Raw genomic sequence first — 21,971 nt, forward strand, 5'->3', positions numbered from 1 at the left:
ACTTACGTCGTCTGGAGTGGTCAGGTGGGATAAACAAACGTTTTCAGGCTGGTCTCCATGACAACCGCTACTGTGCTACTGCTACGCAGATTCGTCACGACGTGGTCCAACCAAGTGGAAAAACACAGCAGCTGCATGCACTTTAAGTATTACAATCATCCTATGTCTAAATTTATTTTAACCGAATAAAGAATCAACAAACAATAAATTAAACAGGTGAAGGAAATTCTGGACCTCGCAGATTCGTCACGACGTGGTCCAACACGGTGAATAACCACAGCAGCTGAATACTTTTAAATTATTACAATCATCTGATGACTACATTTAGTTTCGCCGAATAAAAAAATAATAAACAATTCAAATCAAACAGGTGAAGAAAGGTCTAGACGTTGTCGTCGCCATGGCAACGTGGCATGGGGTTGTTCTATCTATGTGCTCAAAGAGGGCGCCAGTGGGAATAGGCGTGGCCACCTGTTCCTGGATCAGTTTACTACCTTCGTAGTGCGTATGACGCTTATAGCGGGACAAACATTGGAGACTGATCCAAAATCTGTTTCTATTTGCGACTCATAAAGGTCAACAGGGACATATATTATTTTTAGTATCTCTCTATTGCAGCGATTCTCCACGAATAAATTTGTGAATAAAATACTACTCACTTTTACACATTTGGAATTAGAATCCTAGATTCAATCAATCAATCAATCAATCAATGTTTATTTATATAGCCCTAAATCACAAGTGTCTCAAAGGGCTGTACAAGCCACAACGACATCCTCGATTGCTCTGATATATATGGCCATGATTATAATCCATCCATCCATCCATTTCTACCGCTTATTCCCTTCGGGGTCGCGGGGGGCGCTGGAGCCTATCTCAGCTGCAATCGGGCGGAAGGCGGGGTACACCCTGGACAAGTCGCCACAGGGGATAGTTAATTTGTATAATTAATTTTATAATTTGTATAATTAATTTTATATATATATATATATAATTGTATAATTAAATTAATATAATTAATTTGCTTCAAATATGTTTCACAAAGTTACATTAAGGAATATCATACATGTGCACAATTTAACATATCTAAAAATAGGAAGTAGCAGAGATTATTTTTGATCCTACTTCTTTTCTGTGTATTTTACTGATAATTTATTCATACCATTAGTTTTACATGTTTAAATTAAAGTTCACTTCCTGAGTGAAAGAAAGCAAGGTGTTGGAAAAAATGGATACATCCAAACAGTAGTAAAAAAAAAACAAGCACATTGAGACTAAATATACATACTGGTCTGAAAATATTAACTTAACTGAGTCACTCTGTACACTTCATAATTGATCCCAGTGATTGTTTTATTATAATAATAAAGAAATGTACTTTTCAATGCATACGCATTCAAAATTGAAATTAAAAAATCAAAATTCATATGACAATGAAGGCTAAAAAAACAGAGGGAATAACACAAACACGTGGCCAGACAAATTCGTTTTTATTGTTTACATCAGTAATATTTCGGTTAGTTATTAGTGTTAACATTGAGCATTGGTTCAGAAGAAACACACAGCCTCGTTCATTAGGAATGACGACTATGATACAAGAATGACTAATCTATGCAATATCGTAAGCATTTAAAGCATTTATTGGCGCACATTTAGTCATAGTCATGCACTGCATTAGTTAGTTAGTTTTAAAGCTTCGAAAAATCACAAGGGATAAGGTTTTTGCAGCATGCGTTTACAAATCAGGGAGTGTGTGTGTGTGTCTGTGCATACCCTGATATATGAATGTCACAATGCTGTGATAGCGGCTAAAAAATAAACCATCATCGGAAGACAAGATCACAATATTTTCAACCATCAATGCAAACATTTCGATTCTTCGGGAAGTTGACAAGTCACAAGTAAGTCTGTTAGTTGAACAATATCATTTCCTGTGTCAGCAAAGTTTCGTACAGAGCGATATCTGTAAACACAAATGAACATAAACTCTAGAAAAACACCCTACCTGGATTTAAAAATGGAAAAACAAACGTTTGGCCATGTTTAAATCCTTAAAACTATATCCAGTCTTTCACGCTTTTTAAAAAGTGTGACCTCCCTTCCAAGAATATAATACAGCTGAGGCCTCCCAAATTTGACGAAAAAATTATTTTATGCAGCATATTTTATGCAGAACTAAAAAAATATTCATTTTGCCTTTAACCATAAGTGAAGTTAGCTTAGCAGATTTAAAAACCTCTATTTCATATGATCTCTTACTGGCTTGACCATCCACTGTATCTTTTGGATTAAATCCAGTCAATCAATATTTCTGCAAAACAAAAACAGCATTGCTCAGAGGAGGAGAAGGGGGTTATTGTCTCAGTAGTCAAAAAAGGACTGCCTGAAAAGTCCACCAGCATTGTCATCATCCAGTTCCATCCACGTTTTTGTAGTCACAGTAGTTGTACTTAAAGCTTGTCTGCTGAAGGCACTGAGAAACACAAGTATGAAGTCAGAAGGACTTCTAAAATTATGTAAAAACTCCAACTATATGCACTAATGCAGTGATTCCCAAACTGTGGCACGCCAAATAATCACTTCATTAAATATTCCAACACAGTGTTACTGTTCAAATTGTGTGTAATGTTACAGTTGCCAAACATATTAAGTATGCATACAAAACCTCTACTGTGTTTTAATGAACATTTAGGCCTACTATGCTACTGTATTTTACTGTTGATACTTGGAGAGCCAAGTGTTTTCTGAGGTGGTACTTACTTGGTGAAAAAAGTTTAGGAACCACTGCGCTGATGCAATTGAATAATAATCAAAGCGTAACAACATTCCTGGATCCTTATGAGGGGAATATAGAGATGCCAAAAAAAGATTGCATAATTGGTAGTGTCTATATCTTCATAAATTTATGTTCTGTTCTCTGTGGGACAGTGTTCCCCCTACAGTGAACATTTAAGAAGCAAGGCAGTGTGGGAAAGGTGACTAATGGAAGCATTTACAATTGTACATTAACAGGTAACATTGTACATGTGACATGAATTTAAAAAAAAAAAAGACTGGCCTGTAAAATATGTACATGGAAACTAAAGATTAAAGATAAAAGAAAAATGTAAACATTTAAAATTAACATGATTTGTTCAGTACATGGGTTCATGTTCTAGCTTATATCATCAGTGTCATCATCATCCAGACAATTCCAGAGCATAAAATATATCACCTCTTGATCGCGTGTAAAATAATGACTCATTACAAAGTGCATCGGATCGCAACAATAGCTCATCCAGGGAGAGCCACTCAAAGACAACATAACAAGACATTAAAAAAATAAAAAATAAAAACTTTCCTTTGTAGTGTTTATCTGGAAATATTTTTGATTTGAAATGCTCTTACTTTCAGTTTCATTAGCGTATTCTTATTCACATAACAAAGAGTAGCAGAAAACCAAATACAAACTAAAAGCTGCACCATTGAAAGACAACATTGCGCCAGTGCTAAATGCCCACAAAGCCACCAGATTTCCTCAAATAGTGGCCTCCACGCTGACATACTGTATGCCGTGACTCAGTTAATCGTCAGGGTAAATCAACACCTCATTTTGAATAGACACTTACTTTATAACACCAAAAAAAGTGACAGCGATTACTTATGTCTGATACCGTTTTGTGCCACATTTACCACAACACACACCGCCTGCACAGCAGGTGTGGCATCTGTAAAGCTGAATTTTACCGTGAAGTTTAAAGAGCAATTAACCAGGGCTTGGAGAGAAAGTAAGTAGTGTCTACCATCAATAAAATATATAATATTTAATATTGATAAATGATTAAACATCATTAGTTTATGTATTAACCCAAAAAAATGACTGGTACTCTGGGGTTGGGTAAAGAAATGTTCTTGGCCACTATGAGGAAATACAGTATGGGCCTGATCTACTAAAGATTTGCGTGTATTAAAACACGTGCAAACTCGATAGTGCACGCAAAACTGACCTAGTAAGCTTATGTGCAGAGGATTGCATCGCTTAAGTGAGCAAAATAGGGAGCGCAATCCAGTTAGCTTGTCTGTCTATTTGTACAGTATATGCAGAATATATGCTGATCTGAGCATAAGAACGGCCACAATACTTGGAGGAGAAGACGCAAATACAATTATTTAGCATATGCAATGTGATTTATCAAGACTAAAACTGTTCTGCAGGACCGGTCTTTATTTAGCCTGTCTGAATGTGCATGCACACTGGCGGTTGCACAGAAATAGCTGTGAGAAAGGAGGCGCTGCAGCAAAAATGATGTAAGCTTGTCATCATTTATGGATAATCAAAAATGAAAATATTAGACTAATTGTCTATTCAGCAATATAATTTTATAATTTTATAGCTGTTGAATGGCTAAAAAGGGCCCTATTATGCAAAACCAACTTTTCTTATCTATAGGTACCTGCTGTGGTCTATTTGGGATCTCTAAAGTCCCGAAAATTTGAAATCAAACTGTGGAAGCATTGCCGGGATATTAATAATATTGCCTTCTTCCCTTACTACTTCCGACAAACGAGCTGTTTGGAGTTTTGCTCCTATTGTGATGTTTTAGCAGTGTGTGACATCCACTGCCTTGCGTGTTTCCGCCGTTGTAGTCCACGCTGTAGTCAATAAGTTATTTATTTTTCTCTGTTCTGTTGTGAGGCAGACTGGCTCGCGCAAGTACATGCAACCTCCGCTGTTGCCATTTCCAATAGAAAGTAGGGTATAGTTTTAACTTATACCTGTCAGTAGAAGCAATATGGAAGCGCTAAAAACTACAACAAAGTGAGCGTGGGGAAAATCAGTCGAAGACCACCCGCAAAACAGCACAGTCTGAAGAGACGGTCAGTAAGCCGCTTGAAGACTGTCTATAAAACATCATCTGTGCTACATTTTGACCAAAGAACCACCACTAAATGTTATGTAGACCACAAGGAAGTGTTTTAAATCTAGAAAAAAATCATAATACGGCCTCTTTAAGGCAACCTTGCCAACCTTGCCAACCTGAATTTGGGAGATGGGGGGGCAGCATACCCCTTCCCCTTCGAGCTGTCCTGGATGAACTGACATTATTTTTTCCAATCATTTTGGAACTTGCAAGCGTACTTCTTCTTTTTACTCGTCGTTGCCATGTCTCTTCTTCGTTCTTCTGCTTCGTCTCTGTTATGTTTTTGGACATTACTACTTGCCGTAGTTTTGAAGCAATGCATGATGGGAATCCGGATGTTGTGTGTCAGTGTATTAACGTGCCGGCTGGAATAAACACACGCTGAGAAATAGCTCCGTGCCTGCCTACTTTATGGGTTATAGATAAACCTATGGATAACGGAGACATATATAATAGTCTCCTTTTCAGGTGAGAGAGAACGCTAAAGGCAGTGCCTTTAAGGCACGCCCCCAATTATGTTGTCCGGGTGGAAATCGGGAGAAATTCCGGAGAATGGTTGCCCCGGGAGATTTTCGGGAGGGGCACTGAAATTCGGGAGTCTCCCGGGAAAATCGGCAGGGTTGACAAGTATGCTTTAAGGGACTGATTAAAACAAATTTAATGGATGTGTTTTGGTTGGCGTTTTTTTTTAGTGACTTTTGCTTTTTTTCATTTATATGAAAACAACTTTTTGCAATATAAATCTACCTGCGTCTGTAACATTCTAGTGCACGCTGGCAGTTAGTGCCAGCCTCTCCCATGAGCGCACCTTCAGTGCACTAAAAAAGTGTGTTTCATTGTAGATCGCACAGCAGGACTGCTTCTAAAACGGCAGGAAAATGTGGCACACAGTGGTCTGCTACATGTTTTAAAACATAGCAAAATGCGACCGGTAGCATGATAACATGAATGTGCACTAAATTAGTGTCTCCATGGTGAAAGCTTTGTAGTACGCGCAAAAACCTCCTTTAAATAAGACGGTTTGCACCACTTTTCAATTGCATACGAAGTCTTACTAGATCACACGCAACACGCCCACTAATAGTACATGCAATTTTAGAATTTGCACAAGCTGTTTTGCGCGTGGTATTTGGATCTTAGCAGATCAGGCCCTGTGTGTTCATATTATATACCTGTGGTCACAGTGCAAACTGCTACATCCAAATGGAAATTATATTTTGTCCTGTGAAGCTTGTTTGCTGCATGTCACTGGTAATGAATGTAAAAGTGTTAGCTCAACCTGTTGCAGCTACCAATGAGAGGATATCATGGTTTTGTGGAGAATATCATGGTTTTGTGGAGGTCAGCAGGTTGGTGAACCAGCTTGTCGCAGAAGACGACTGCTGATGTTTCTCCTCTCGGTGCTCCTCTGACTCGTCGTAAGGGAGGAGGAACTGGGTGGAAGCCACAGAGGTGGGCGACCCCAAGTTAGGTGCCAGGCATTCCCGTTCCCCAGACTCCACAGGTGAGTCCAAATGCCAGGAGCTCTGGGGTTTGTAGCCCCCAGAGCTGGCAGTTTGGGGCTCATGGGGAGAATGCGTCAGAAGTGCTTCGTCGCTTGATGCTGTTGTTTGCGTCTGAGGGCGGTAACCATCTCCACCCATAGACATTTCGACCTGGTGCCCTTCGGAGGCGCACTGATGATCCGTCGGGAAAACCAAAGATGACGCTGAAGTCTGGATCCCTGTGTAAGTTACATCAGTGTTACCCGAGTCCAGTGAAGACCCAGAAGAATCAGAGGAGTCCGGGAAACGTGGCCTTATGGGACGTTCATCAATCATCTGGTTGTAGTAGCATAATGAAGTGGGCTCATCTGTGTCCACCGGCTCGTCTCGTATCATCTGCTCCTCTTCCTCCTCGTCCTCTTCTGGAATGCCGACAAGCACTTCTTTCATTGAGTTGAATTCTGGCTTTTCCTCAACATGGATCATATTGTGGGGAGATGACGTCACATCCAGTGGTCCCTGTCAAGCCATGGACAGTGAGCAAACACGTCAATAAGTAACAGTCAAACATTATCAAATTACTTTATCAAAGAAGACTTAATATGCATTTTATAGTTCCTAGTCGTCTTAACAACATGGCAGTACCATCATGCTTTGTTTAAAATACCCCAAAGATCAAGAATTACAGCACACCTAAAACAACCTTGAAACAGCTCTGTTCAGAGCAGCCAGTTTTGGTAAATTAGCCCTTCTGTCATGTCACATTCGGGCTACAATCTTAATGGCTTGTTCATTTCATTTATTTATTTATTTCAGGCAATGACATAAAAAAGTACAAAGTTGACAACACATAATAATATAAATTAATATAGCGCAAAAGGTCATGTATAGTATGTAATGCATTGTTTAAAGACAATTTCTGACCATATGCAGCAAACCTTGAACAAATACTTGTGTAATTTCACACATGATGGGTGGGCAGAGACCCAACTATGTACATATTTGCAATTGACAAGTCAGTTTCCCATATTATTTCTCCTTTAGGAACACCTGCAAAATGTAATGAGCGTCGAAGAGCTGTATCACAAATTCTGCTTAAACAAAAAAACACGGTAGTTTTTTTGCCAATTATTGTAGTTTGCAGTGGTGGACAATCATCATAATGAGAGCTGTTTTCTAGTAGGAACAGGCGAGGGGTATTACAAAGGTTCTCATAGTGATGCAATGCAATTTTACACCAATTCAAACTACAACCAAAAAAATCTAAATCAAAACTTTACTGTACTTTATCTAGGGATAAGTACAGTAACTTTCACATTTGAATCGATACAGTACCAATTCCTGGTAGCTAGGAATCAGTACCAATTTTCGGTACGTTTGTGTGTGTTTAAACGTGTTGACGAATGTTATTACTTAAAAATAAATCTACATTATTTTTTCATTTAACACTGTGCTGTGCTGTCCAGTTGCTATCTTGTTGTCTCACACTTCTGTGTCTCATTTGCAAGTACTGTACTGTATTGCACTGTATTAAATAGTAGACTTTGAATGCAGTGACAATCATTGGCACTTTAACTTTTAACTTAGTTGTAATTCTAAGATATTAGATGGAAGTAGTGTATAGAAGTAGTATAGTACCAGTTTCTTGTTTTTGTTGAGTCTTGGAAGCTTTTTATACTGTAAATATTGTATTTGTTACACACCAGCTGTATTTAGTTGTAATTTTGGTTAACACATTTGGAGGAGTTGGAATGGCCATGTAAAATCACTAATACCAAGCTTTAGCATGTCTATGGCATTTCCATTAGCATCAAGCTAGCAGATTTTGAATGTTGAGCCTTACTATACTCTTGAGCGCCTTCTTCTTGCTTTGTCGGTATGGGAAATTGTAATATTACCTAGAGGCAGTCTTGCTGAGTCCGCTCAGATCCCTGGCCAAGTGCTTTGCAACCAGACGTGACGTCACGTGCAACAAAGGTATCGAAATATGGCACTGTTTGATTTTACGTGAATCGGTACCACCAAAAGCAGTGTTGGGACTAACGCGTTAACGTGTTAGTGTAACGCCGTTACTTTCGGCGGTAAATAGTAATCTAACGCGTTATTTTTTATATTCAGTAAATCAGTTACCGTTACTACATGATGCGTTACTGCGTTATTTTACGTTATTTTTTATGTAGTATCGGCTAGAAACTGAGAAGATATGAGTGTGTTTTATTGGAGCGCTGCAGAGGAGGCGACCGGAAAAGAGGCGCACGTTGTGTATGTGTGTATGTGTGTGTGTGGGAGGGGGCGTGTCTGTGTTTACATCATGGCGGAGCCAGAAGTCGAGTTTTTTAACATGGAGATATTCTCATTACTTTTCTTTTGTCGACCACAAAGAAAATAATAATAATACCTGGGATTTATATAGCGCTTTTCTAAGTACCCAAAGTCGCTTTACATGTTAAAAACCCATCATTTATTCACACCTGGTGGTGGTAAGCTACTTTCGTAGCCACAGCTGCCCTGGGGTAGACTGACGGAAGCGTGGCTGCCAATTTGCGCCTACGGCCCCTCCGACCACCACCTATCATTCATTCACCGGTGTGAGCGGCACCGGTGAAATGTCCTGCCCAAGGACACAACGGCATGGTAAGAGGCGGGGAGCGAACCTGTAACCCTCAGGTTTATGACACGGGCGCTTTACCCACTACGCCATGCCGCCCCTAATAACACAAATAACATTTTAGTTCAATGTAAGTTGTGTCTTGGATCAAAGATCATATCCTAGCAATTCAAATCTGCTGAAACAGCTACAAAAGCAACATGCTTCGACGAAGCTAGTAAAGAGAGACACACTTCACCTCCACCTCCAACAGCGGCTGGATTTTAACGAGGCACTGCGCACTGAAGGTACACACACTCTTTCAATTCTCTTATATACTCTTTCAGTCTAGACTTCTAGAGTGTTTGATTATCACATCACTCTAAATGTATAGACTATAAAGTTCACAAACATAAAGAGGGATCCTAGTGGGTCAGGCCAATCTTTCCTTATCTCTAAACTAAAACTGGGGAAATGTGTAGTGTTCTGGGCTTCAGACATGATTTTATTTAAGAATTTCTTGAGAGAAAAAAACGCCTGGTTAGGCTTTGTGTATGTAGTGTGTGCCTTCTTTGGTTTACAGCTATGTTTTTATTATGCTGTTTGTTACTTATGTACACTACCGTTCAAAAGTTTGGGGTCACATTGAAATGTCCTTATTTTTTAAGGAAAAGCACTGTACTTTTCAATGAAGATAACTTTAAACTAGTCTTAACTTTAAAGAAATACACTCTATACATTGCTAATGTGGTAAATGACTATTCTAGCTGCAAATGTCTGGTTTTTGGTGCAATATCTACATAGGTGTATAGAGGCCCATTTCCAGCAACTATCACTCCAGTGTTCTAATGGTACAATGTGTTTGCTCATTGGCTCAGAAGGCTAATTGATGATTAGAAAACCCTTGTGCAATCATGTTCACACATCTGAAAACAGTTTAGCTCGTTACAGAAGCTACAAAACTGACCTTCCTTTGAGCAGATTGAGTTTCTGGAGCATCACATTTGTGGGGTCAATTAAACGCTCAAATTGGCCAGAAAAAGAGAACTTTCATCTGAAACTCGACAGTCTATTCTTGTTCTTAGAAATTAAGGCTATTCCACAAAATTGTTTGGGTGACCCCAAACTTTTGAACGGTAGTGTATGTTATGTTGCAGCTATTTAAAATAGTTTTGTCAATGTGTTCTGGCCTGAAACAAATTGGCCCTTTGAAACATATCTTTGTCTTTGTGTGTTGTATGTAGACCACATTGCTTAGCATAGTTCAGTGATGCAAATGCATGTCAAGTTGATCAACAGATTGTATTATTCTCCAGTGCAATAACAGTACTGAAATGAAGGCTAAAAGGGCATTAAAGGGGGCCTTAAAAAAATAAAAAATATATATAAGTAACTAAATAGTTACTTTTCACACTAACACATTACTTTTTGGTGTAAGTAACTGAGTTAGTAACTGAGTTACTTTTGAAATAAAGTAACTAGTAACTGTAACTAGTTACTGGTTTTCAGTAACTAACCCAACACTGACTAAAAGTACCGAATTTGGTATCCATCCCTAACTATCTACTTAAGTTGTACTGATGGACCTAATATTGTAGTCATACATATCAAACAGAGACATACCTGTGTTCTGGTCCAGTCATCGTTCAGTTTAGGCTGAGGGATGTCCGGATAGAATGCTGTCTTTACCCTGAAAACAACAAAATGCACAGTATATAATACTATTGTAGCACCATCATCAAATACATAACTATTACCAATCACTTACCATTTACGTTTCTTATAGCAAAGAACAGTGACAATGGCTAACAATAACGTTGAGAGACCCAGAGAGGCCAGTATTTCCAGGATGAGCCAATCAGCTTGATGGAGTAGAAAAAATATTACATTATTAGACACATACGGATGAATAATGGTGCAATAATGTTACCAGTAACAATGCACATACCAAGGGTCTCCACAGTGATGGAGATGGTGGCGCCCGTGTCCTCGCCTGCTGAGGTATAGGCTTTGACTGTGAATTTATATGGGCCCTCCGAGAGACCTTTAATTGTGTGCTTCCTGCTTCCTTGTCCTAATAGATTGGCTGCACAGGGATGGACAGCGTGTGGAAGAAAATATGAAAACCCCACATTTTTCCAGCACTGAAATTCTGTCAGCAGAGATCAATATTCACCTAGTTTCACAAGCTGGGAGTCATTACTCATGTAAACATTGTAACCCAGGACGTATCCTCGCCTGCTGACCAGAGGGATGCTTCCCCACGTCAAGATAACATCAGAGTCCTGCTGACTGATTTGTAGTTTGGGGACAGACCTGGACGGGACTTGGGTATGGAAGCAAATATTTTGAAAATCAAAGCACATTTAAGAGGGATGCCAAAAAAAAAAAAAACATGCAATATGTTATACTTTTATAGGATTGCACTACTTAATGCACTTTGATACAGCACTACAATGAACAATAACAATAAAGAAGCTGAATTACCCAGCTCTTGCGTGAAGCCCTGCCAGTGCTGCAACAGCTCTAATGTGCAGGTGAACAGGGAGATGTTGTACCTCACACCCGGCTGGAAGTTGGCTGAAAACAAAAGATTATCTTTGGTATCGTTTAAATACAACAGCATCATTATGGGCAAAATTAAATACTGTATTGACTGAAATATAATACGACCCCTTCAATACAAAATATATAATCAATATTAAACATAAAATTACAAAATGTACCATATTTATGTTCAACAGTTGCTTGATGACTCTGCTTCATTGATCACCATTATCTTAAAACAAAAGAACTCCTCCTAACCTTTGAAACATTTTTTTTCGTCAACGGGTCTTTGCAACTCTCCAAGTCACTGGTGTGTGTGTGTGAGTGACAAGAAGAAAAGCTGACTCGCATGGAAAAAAGTTTTTTGGCTAAATCTCAAGATCCCATATATATATATATATAGTTATATATATATATATATAGTTATATATATATATATATAACTATATATATATATATATAACTATATATATATATATAACGATATATATATATATATAGTTATATATATATATATATATAACTATATATATATATATATATATATATATATATATAACTATATATATATATATATATATATATATATATATATATATATATATAGTTATATATATATATAACGATATATATATATATATATAGTTATATATATATATATATATATGGGATCTTGAGATTTAGCCAAAAAACTTTTGGCTAAAGGTTCATGTCTGGTGAGGCACGACTGCATCATCACTGTCAGATTTACAAACATATGAACCTGCAGTGCAGGTGTACCTAATGTTGTGTCCCTGCGGTCGTTCGCGGCTCCTGCAGCGCGAGCATTGTTGTTTTTGCACTTTTTGGCTTCTTGTTAAGTGACTTTTTTTGGGTGGATTCGGTCTTGCACGTGGAGGGTTTGGGTGTGGGCTTTGGTTGGTGTGGCCGCGGCGCTCCCGTCGGGGGTGTATTCTGCGGCGGAGGTGCTTGGCACCAGGAGGCGGGGTTATGAGACGAGCCTCCAGTTTTATGATCGCTCAGCACAAGAAATACGTTACACACATACAGATGTTGACAAAATACACTGTACATATATACCTCAGCTAACTAAACTATGGAAATGTATAATATAATTCATATAGCAATACAGTCTCACTGCACAGCAGGCCAGCAGTTAGCCGAGTCATTGCGCACAATCCATGTTGAGGCACAAATCAGTGACGTGTCTCAACTGGCTGCTGATCACCGCACCGTCTCTTCTCAGTATTTGAACGGCAAATGTGAAAATAAAAATAACAATAATCTAAAACTGGTGAAGTTAAATGGAAAATAACTTTAGTATTATCACTGGATACATATAACAATTTAATTTTTTTTTTTTTCTTTTTACTTTTTTTTCTTTCCATGATGGCAGGGGAGGCCGTGCCTCCCCTGCCTCTAGTGACGGCACGCCACTAGATATATATATATATATATATATATATATATATATATATATATATATATATATATATATATATATATATATATATATATATATATATATATATATATATATATATATGTATATATATATATATAGTTATATATATAGTTTTATATATATATATAGTTATATAACTATATATATATATATATATATATATATATATATATATATATATAGTTATATATATAACTTTATATCTATCTATATATATATATAGATATATATATACACATATATATACACACATATATATATATATATATATATATATATATATATATATATATATATATATATATATATATATATATATATATATGTATATATATATATATATGTGTATATATATATATAAAGTTATATATATAAAGTTATATATATAACTATATATATATATATATATATATATATATAAAGTTATATATATAACTATATATATATATATATATATATATATATATATATATATATATATATATATATATATATATATATATATATATATATATATATATATGTATATATATATATAGTTATATAACTATATATATATATAAAACTATATATATAACTATATATATATATACATAGTTATATATATAACTTTATATATATCTATATATATATATATAGATATATATATACACATATATATATATATATATATATATATATATAGATATATATATACACATATATATGTATATATATATATATATATATATATATGTGTATATATATATCTATATATATATATATAGATATATATAAAGTTATATATATAACTATGTATATATATATATAGTTATATATATAGTTTTATATATATATATAGTTATATAACTATATATATATATAAAACTATATATATAACTATATATATATATACATATATATATATATAGTTATATATATATAGTTATATATATAGTTTTATATATATAGTTATATATATATATATATATATATATATACATATATAAATATATATAAGTAGGGATGGGCACCTTTCACATTTGAACCGATACATTACAAATTCCCGGTAGTTTACCTGGAGATCGATAACGGTACTCCACGGTACCAATTTTTGGTACTTTTGTGTATGTTAATAGATAGGGGGGTAAAGATTGATTGATATATTGATTTATATTCCTAAATTTCAAGTATATCGATCTGTGCTCGGCAAGTTTGCCTTCCAAGAGATAGGTATTGAGCCAAGATCAATTTAAAAGGGAATCGATCGATTTTATTGATACCAGAAAAAGGAAAACACTGGATTTAAGAAAGGTAGACTTTATATGAAGTTTAGCACTTGTTAAACGTTAACTATATTTTCCAATCTGTGGCTTCATCCAAACAAAAATGGGTGCTGTTGTGTGTGACGTGTGCGCGTGTGGCAGAGTGAACGGGGTCACGCGAAAGCTTGGGTGTCTTGCGTCATAACTTTCAGCAACAGTACGATTGCAAAAGCCACAGCAAAGACAAACACAACAAAATGATAAAGCCTCGACACAACTTTAAGCCATAAAAGACGTGATCGACAAAGCGGAAGTGTAAGCGGAACAAGTTACCGCAACGCACCGACTTCCGAAAGTAATTTCATGAGAAAGAAATTCATAGAAGAGATGAATGAAGGAGATTATGGAAATTAGGAAGTGAGGGGCCAACACCATCAACAGGGATGAGGAGGAATACATGCTTCCCCACACCTGGGACACTGTTCGTCATTCGCTACGCCAGTGCTTCTCAAATACTTTCCGTTACGGCCCCCTTACGAAGAAGAAAATATTTTGCGCCCCCCCCCACCATGATTATAAATATTATAATTTGTCAATAAAATAGTCATAACTATACCTCTGCATAACATTGTAAGCTTATCAACATTAAAGGAAACAACACACCGGTCTTTCTTCGTCTCCCACCGTGGTTACAGTGAAGCCAAGTGCTACATTGGCTTCAACATATTCTAGGACGGCAAAAAAAACATGTTCCCCGAGGTCACACGTGCCCCCCTGGCATCGCACCACGCCCCCCCAGGGGGGCCCGCCCCACCATTTGAGAAGGACTGCGCTTCGCCAAGGCGAAGAACAGATACTGCATGGCTGGGTTGGGGAACTTTATTAGCAGTTAAATCTACAGTTAAAATGTTGGTTACTGTAATTTTATGAAAAATTACTTGACTGTTTAAAATGTGAGCAGAAATTGTTTCCTCCTGTTATTTGAAGCTAAAGTGTAGGTTGCACTTTATTTAAATAAGATGTGACCGCATTGGTAATTGTCGTTTACCTGCTTGTTTGTATCCATACTTCATTCATACATATTTCCCTTACAAGAAATAACAGGAATATAGGAAGTTTCACCTGCAGTGTCTAGTATCCAGTATTTATTTCACAGTCACACTGCTTCATTTGTTTTGCTAAAAAGTTACTGAATCGATTTGAACTCACTGTATTGTTTCGTACCGTATTGTTCGATAAAAATAATATTCTCCCTGAATCGTATTAGCAACCACAAATACCGAATTGAATCATTGTTAAAACTAATCGTTTCACCCATATTAAGAGATGTTAATTGTATAATAATAAAATCATTTTTTTATGTCACATTTTAAAATAAGCTGATTATGATAACACTGCTGTCCATTTGTTCTATCTTGTTTTCTTATTACCGTATTTTTCGGACTATAAGTCGCAGTTTTTTTCATAGTTTGAGTTTTATCAAATACATTTCCCCAAAAAATGCGACTTATACTCAAGTGCGACTTATATATGTTTTTTTCCTTCTTTATTATGCATTTTCGGCCGGTTCCGACTTATACTCCAGAGCGACTTATACTCCGAAAAATAAGGTACATTTCTGAGTCTTATTTTGCAAGCATTACAACGTAAACTTTGCATGCAGTTACAATTACAAGACGTTAGATGACTGTAGTGTATAGACTACGGTGTGTTGCCTAGCTGTGAAGTAGCCTTTGACATGAGGCTAAATGTGCAAGTCTTGTCTTATGTTGCGCCCTACAAATTGTTGCTACTGTAAGTATTGTACTTCACTCAATTGCTGTTACTCAATTGCTGTTTGATGGTGACGTGCATCTTGGTTGTAGTTTTCATTACCAAATTTTGAGGTGTTGAAATCGGCATGTAAAATCGCTTATGCTAATCAGTAGCGTGTTTATGACAAAGCCAACAAGTAGCATCAAGCCTACTTTAAATTTAAGCATTTTCTATCAGTCCTACTTGTTTTGGAAATTACAATTTCACATGACTGAGGTTGCTGAAAGTGATTGTTTCCTCGCCAAGTGCTCTATTTAACCAGACGTGATGTCACGAGCAACAAAGATATCAAAATATGGTATCATTGGATTTTATGTGAACCAATAACCGTAGCACTGATTTGGTTGGTTGGCACCGATAAAGCTGTAAGACGAGCGAAGTTTCTTTCTTGGGACAAAATACAGCCTTATATCGGTGTCAATATGGTACCTAAAAAGGAATGTAAAACATGAGCAGAATGGGGACACTAAGTACCTGATTCAATAGAGACATTTGTGTTTCCCGTGGACAGTTTGAGCCACTCCACTGGGCAGTCTCGCTGGCAGCAAGCGTCATGCCATTCTACTACATAACCACAGCTCGTGTTGCCATCATTCTGCCAGACCAGGGGGAAACCACTGTCCATATAAACGACCCTTGACACAGCAATATTATGCTGATCTACAAAAAAATAAGGTAATAGCATTATTCAAATGCACTCTGTGGCCACGACATGAGACAGGGATTATCACTAACCTGTGAGATGTAGAGGTACAGCCACACTTTCAGGTGGAGAGCCCCCTGCAGCGTTTTTGGCGATGACACTTGCCATGACCTCGTTGTCATTGCTGAAAGCGGTTATTTGGGTGAGGTTGATCGGCAGCATGGTGGTGTCTGGAGGAAGAGTTTCAGTGTGCTGCAGGTTCTCCTCTGGGCTCCAGAGTGTCACCTCGTAAGATGTAAGCTGACCGTGGCTTTCTCTTGCTGTCAGAGGCTGAACAAGTGTAAAAGAGTTGTATTGTTAATTTCCAGTTTCATATGGTATAAATCTGGGCATGTGCTACTTATATACATACATGTACACATATATACTTACATGTATACATAGATATATATACACACAGATATACATATACACACAGATATATATATACACATATATTTTATTATATATTATATTTTATTATTATACAATTAACATCTCTTAATAGGGGTGAAACGATTAGTTTTAACAATGATTCAATTCGGTATTTGTGGTTGCTAATACGATTCAGGGAGAATATTATTTTTATCGAACAATACGGTACGAAACAATACAGTGAGTTCAAATCGATTCAGTAACTTTTTAGCAAAACAAATGAAGCAGTGTGACTGTGAAATAAATACTGGATACTAGACACTGCAGGTGAAACTTCCTATATTCCTGTTATTTCTTGTAAGGGAAATATGTATGAATGAAGTATGGATACAAACAAGCAGGTAAACGACAATTACCAATGCGGTCACATCTTATGTATACATATATATATCATCATCATCAGCATCGCAGTCTCGGAAGACCATTGATTTCCTGTGCCTCGGAGTCAGGTCTTGTCGCAGCGTCTCCTGTGGCTGTGTAGGCCAATTCGTGAGAGACATTCCCGGCCGCAGATGTCACATATGCAGACCGGTTCCATAGATGTTGCCGGTGTCGCAGAGCCCTGTTTCTTTCTCTTTGCCCTCTTAGCCTCATGGTGTTGGGCCAGGGTGGTTTCTGACTTGAGCAGCCCGCTGCGGAGTGCCTGCTGCCACTGAAGGCGGTCCTGGGCTGCATCTTCCCAGCTGTCGGGGCTGATGTCAAAAGACTTGAGGTCTTGTTTGCAGACGTCCTTGTAACGCAGCTGGGGACGGCCAATCTGCCTCTTGCCAGTTGTGAGTTCAGCATAGAGGATGTCCTTTGGGATTCGCCCATCGTCCATCCGCCGGACATGGCCCAGCCAGCGGAGACGTCGCTGCCTTAGTAGGGAGCACATGCTGGGAAGCTGTGCTCTTTCCAGGACTGATTGGTTTGTGATCCTGTCCCTCCAGGTGATACCCAGTAGACGCTTAAGGCAGCGAAGATGGAAGATGTTTAGCCGCCGCTCTTGGTGGGAGTACAGGGTCCAGGTTTCACTACCGTACAGTAGAGTGCTGGTGACACAGGCTCTGTACACCTGCACCTTAGTGTGGATAGTGAGCTTGCGGTTTTCCCATACTCTCGCTGTAAGCTTCCCAAAAGTTGAGGCAGCTTTTCCGATGCGGCCACTGAGTTCGGCATCGAGTGACAGGTTGTCTGTGATGGTGGAACCGAGGTAGGTGAAGGTGTTTACGACTTCCAGGGTGTAGTTGTTGATGGTGATAGAGGGGGGTGGTTCAGTTCCCTGTCCCATCGTCTTGGTTTTGCTCAGACTGATGGTCAGGCTGAAGTCCTGACAGGCTTTGGTGAACTGGTCCATTAGGGTTTGCAGGTGCTCCTGGGAGTGTGCTACCACTGCTGCGTCGTCAGCAAACAGCATGTCCCGGATGACGAGTGGCCTGACCTTTGTTTTGGCTTTCAGACAGGCATGGTTGAACAGTTTACCGTCTGTCCTTGTGTGAAGGTAGACTCCTTCAGTTGCTGTACCAAATGCTTGGCGCAGGAGGAGGGAAAAGAAGATCCCAAACAGGGTGGGCGCCAGCACGCATCCCTGCTTGACACCACAGCAGATTTTGAAGGGGTCTGATGTGGACCCATCGAACTGGATGGTGCCATGCATGTCGGTGTGGAAGGACTGGAGGATGCAAAGGAGTTTGGGGGGACAGCCTATTCGTTCAACCAGCTGAAAGAGGCCACTCCTGCTCACAAGGTCGAAAGCTTTCGTAAGGTCAATAAATGCCATGTAGAGTGGTTTTCTCTGCTCTCTACACTTCTCCTGCAGCTGTCTCAGAGAGAAAATCATGTCAGTAGTAGACCTTCCTGCTCTGAACCCTGCCTGAGATTCTGGGTATATTTTCTCAGCGAGAACCTGGAGTCTATTCAGTGCAACTCTGGCAAAGAGTTTGCCGGTAGTGCTGAGTAGAGAGATACCACGGTAGTTGTTACAATCACTCCTGTCTCCCTTATTCTTGTACAGGGTTATGATGGTAGCATCCCTCATGTCCTGTGGGACAGCACCTTCACTCCAGCACAGACAGAGGAGCTTGTGAAGTTGGTCGAGGAGAGCAGGCTTTCCACACTTGAGGATTTCAGCTGCGATTCCGTCACTGCCAGGTGATTTACCGCATGCTAGGCTGTCAATCGCTTTACTTAGCTCCTCAGTTGTTGGTTCCATGTCCAGTTCTTCCATTACAGGTTGACACTCAACATGGCGGAGGGCTGCATCGGAGACAGTGTTGTCGCTGACGTAGAGTTCGGAGTAGTGTTCTACCCAGCGGTCGAGTTGTTTAGAGCGGTCAGTGATGATTTCTCCCAGTGCCGATTTCAGCGGAGCAGTTGTGTGGTGTAATGGTCCAAGCGCCTTTTTGATGCCGTCGTACATGCCTTTGATGTTACCGGAGTCAGCGGCTGATTGGATGTTGCTGCAAAGCTGTAGCCAATAGCTGTTAGCACAGCGACGGGAGGCATTCTGCAGTTTCTTCCTTGATGCCCTGAGAGCATGTAGGGTATTGTCACTCGACGTGCATTTGTAGTTGGTAAGGGCGATACGCTTTTCTTCCAGTATCGGTGCCAATACAGATGCGTTGGCTTCGAACCAGTCATTGGACCTTCGCAATCTTTTGCCAAAAACCGTTAGGGCCGTGGTGTGGATGGTGTCTCGTAAGCCTTCCCAGTACTGCTGGGCAGAGCTGCACTGGAGTAGTTGGTGGAGGGATTCCTCTAAGGCATGGTTGAAGGAAGCAGTTTTAGTTGGATCGGCTGCTTTGCTGCAATCCACACGGGGGGGTCCTTTAGGTTTGGCTCTGTAGATAATTTTTGTGTGCAGTTTGACTTTACAGCAGACGAGGGAGTGATCGGTGTCACAGTCTGCACTGTGAAAGGTACGGGTTTGGAGGACACTTCTGAGGTCAGAGTGCCGTGTTATGATCAGGTCCAACTGGTGCCAGTGGCCAGATCTTGGGTGTCTTCAGGAGACTTTGTGGCGGGGTTTGGACTGAAAGTATGAGTTAGTGATGCAGAGATTGTGAAATGTGCAGAACTCAAGGAGACGCTGCCCATTCTCGTTTATTCTACCAATGCCATGGTAACCCAAGCAAGATGGCCAGGAGTTATGATCTGAGCCAACTCTTGCGTTAAAGTCACTAAGCAAGTAGAGCTGATCTTGTTTGGGGATGCTTCTCACAGTCGCCTCAAGCTCATCATAGAATTTGTCCTTTATTTCGTGGGAGGAGCTAAGTGTTGGTGCATACACACTCACCAGGTGGACAGGTCCCATGGTGGTGTTAAGGCAGAGGGTTAAAATTCTCTCTGATCCACCTGTAGGTAGTACTATTGCTCCTAGTAGAGTGTTCTTGATTGCAAAGCCAACTCCGTATTCTCTGGTTTCACCCGGAGGCTTCCCCTGCCAGAAGAAGGTGTAATCTCTTTCTCTCAGTGAGCCTGATGAGAGGAGTCGGGTTTCCTGAAGGGTAGAGATGTCTATTCGTCGCTTCAGGAGTTCGTTGTTAATGACTGCAGTCTTGCGGGCGTCGCTTATATCGAGCAGGTTGTCAGTTAGTCCGGGGGTCATGGTTCTGACGTTCCAGCATCCCAGACGTAGTGCTGGAGTCTTTGTTTTATTTGTTTTGCTTGGTACAAGGTTTACAGCCCAATGGTCAGGAAGAGTCCCTTAGCTTCATGCACCCAATAAAGCAGGCAGGCTGTGGCGGAACAGCACCTAATTGGCTGGGGGCTGCCCAGCTTGAGGCGGGCGGTAGCTGTCCAGTAAGATGAAACATCTCTCCCACCGACGGCGGTAGCCCCTGGCGCCCATCCCTACGCCAAACGAGAAAGGGCTTATAACCGGTAACTGCTGACCTCCCGTGTTGTGCCTTCACTGCACAGTGAAGCTGGAGTTTCCTCTCCAGGGCACAAGAGGCCTGTTCAAGGTGTATGGAGATCCTGTGTTGCCCAAGCAACAGGGCCCCCCTCTCTGCCTTGCTGACGTTGTCCAAAGGAATGGAAAACCAATACATTTGGCGTCAGTTCGGCTGCAGGACATGCCAGAACAGTGCTTCACACACTGAACTACCTAACGGAGTCCAGGCCGGGTTTTCTGTTGGGGTTTGCTCCCTTAGCCTTTTCCTTTCCAGAGGATACCCACAAGGCAGTGGAAGGGGGTGGAGGGGGGGGGGGGGGGGGGGTTCTATTTAACCCATAGATGGGGCAGTGGTGGCGGACGCCAGGGCGTGTCCACACACCGGTAGGCCTGCACGCCTCGCCTCTGGGGCCCACTGCTGCTCCGAGATCCCCTACAGTTTAGCCTGCGTCCGCAAAGACGCAGTTACCGTGCGTGGCCACGAGGAGGCACCACAGGAGTCTTGGTGGTGGAGAGGCTTTGTACCAGCAAGAGGAGGCTTACGCACTCGGCTCCTCTTTTCACCCACCCAGGGGCTAGCTGGCGGCGATAGCTGTAAGCAGAGAGTAGCAAGCAGGGGCAGCATGCAGCATGCACTAACTACAAGCACTTCTGCCACAAATCTAACGCACTGACGCATCACACGCACCCTGTGCGCGAGCACTCACACACATGTGATACATACACATATATATATATACACACACATTATATATATATATATACATATACATATATACACACACATTATATATATATATATATATATATATATATATATATATATATATATATATATATATATATATATATATATATATATATATATATGTATATATATATATATATATATATATATATATATATATATATATATATATATATATATATATATATA

The 21,971-nt window shown here is 39.5% G+C and overlaps 2 protein-coding genes across 2 annotated transcripts in view; both read right to left on the reverse strand.

Moving 5' to 3' along the window:
* Nucleotides 1-238, reverse strand: part of spef2 (sperm flagellar 2) — a 52,453-nt gene extending 52,215 nt beyond the window's left edge. Inside the window, exon 1 of the mRNA XM_062025514.1 lies at nucleotides 7-238. The gene's annotated coding sequence lies outside the window, so the exon portion shown is untranslated. The remainder of the gene's footprint in view (nucleotides 1-6) is intronic.
* A 1,203-nt stretch (nucleotides 239-1,441) lies between these two features.
* Nucleotides 1,442-21,971, reverse strand: part of lifra (LIF receptor subunit alpha a) — a 65,930-nt gene continuing 45,400 nt past the window's right edge. The window contains exons 11-18 of the mRNA XM_062025516.1: nucleotides 16,779-17,016; nucleotides 16,518-16,703; nucleotides 11,460-11,552; nucleotides 11,149-11,298; nucleotides 10,921-11,058; nucleotides 10,741-10,834; nucleotides 10,596-10,662; nucleotides 1,442-6,904 (exon numbers count right to left, since the gene is read on the reverse strand). Coding sequence (XP_061881500.1) covers nucleotides 6,227-6,904; nucleotides 10,596-10,662; nucleotides 10,741-10,834; nucleotides 10,921-11,058; nucleotides 11,149-11,298; nucleotides 11,460-11,552; nucleotides 16,518-16,703; nucleotides 16,779-17,016 — 1,644 coding nt within the window. The 3' untranslated portion in view covers nucleotides 1,442-6,226. The remainder of the gene's footprint in view (nucleotides 6,905-10,595; nucleotides 10,663-10,740; nucleotides 10,835-10,920; nucleotides 11,059-11,148; nucleotides 11,299-11,459; nucleotides 11,553-16,517; nucleotides 16,704-16,778; nucleotides 17,017-21,971) is intronic.

Source organism: Entelurus aequoreus, linkage group LG17 (assembly GCF_033978785.1).
Source record: "Entelurus aequoreus isolate RoL-2023_Sb linkage group LG17, RoL_Eaeq_v1.1, whole genome shotgun sequence".
Lineage (NCBI taxonomy): Eukaryota > Metazoa > Chordata > Actinopteri > Syngnathiformes > Syngnathidae > Entelurus > Entelurus aequoreus.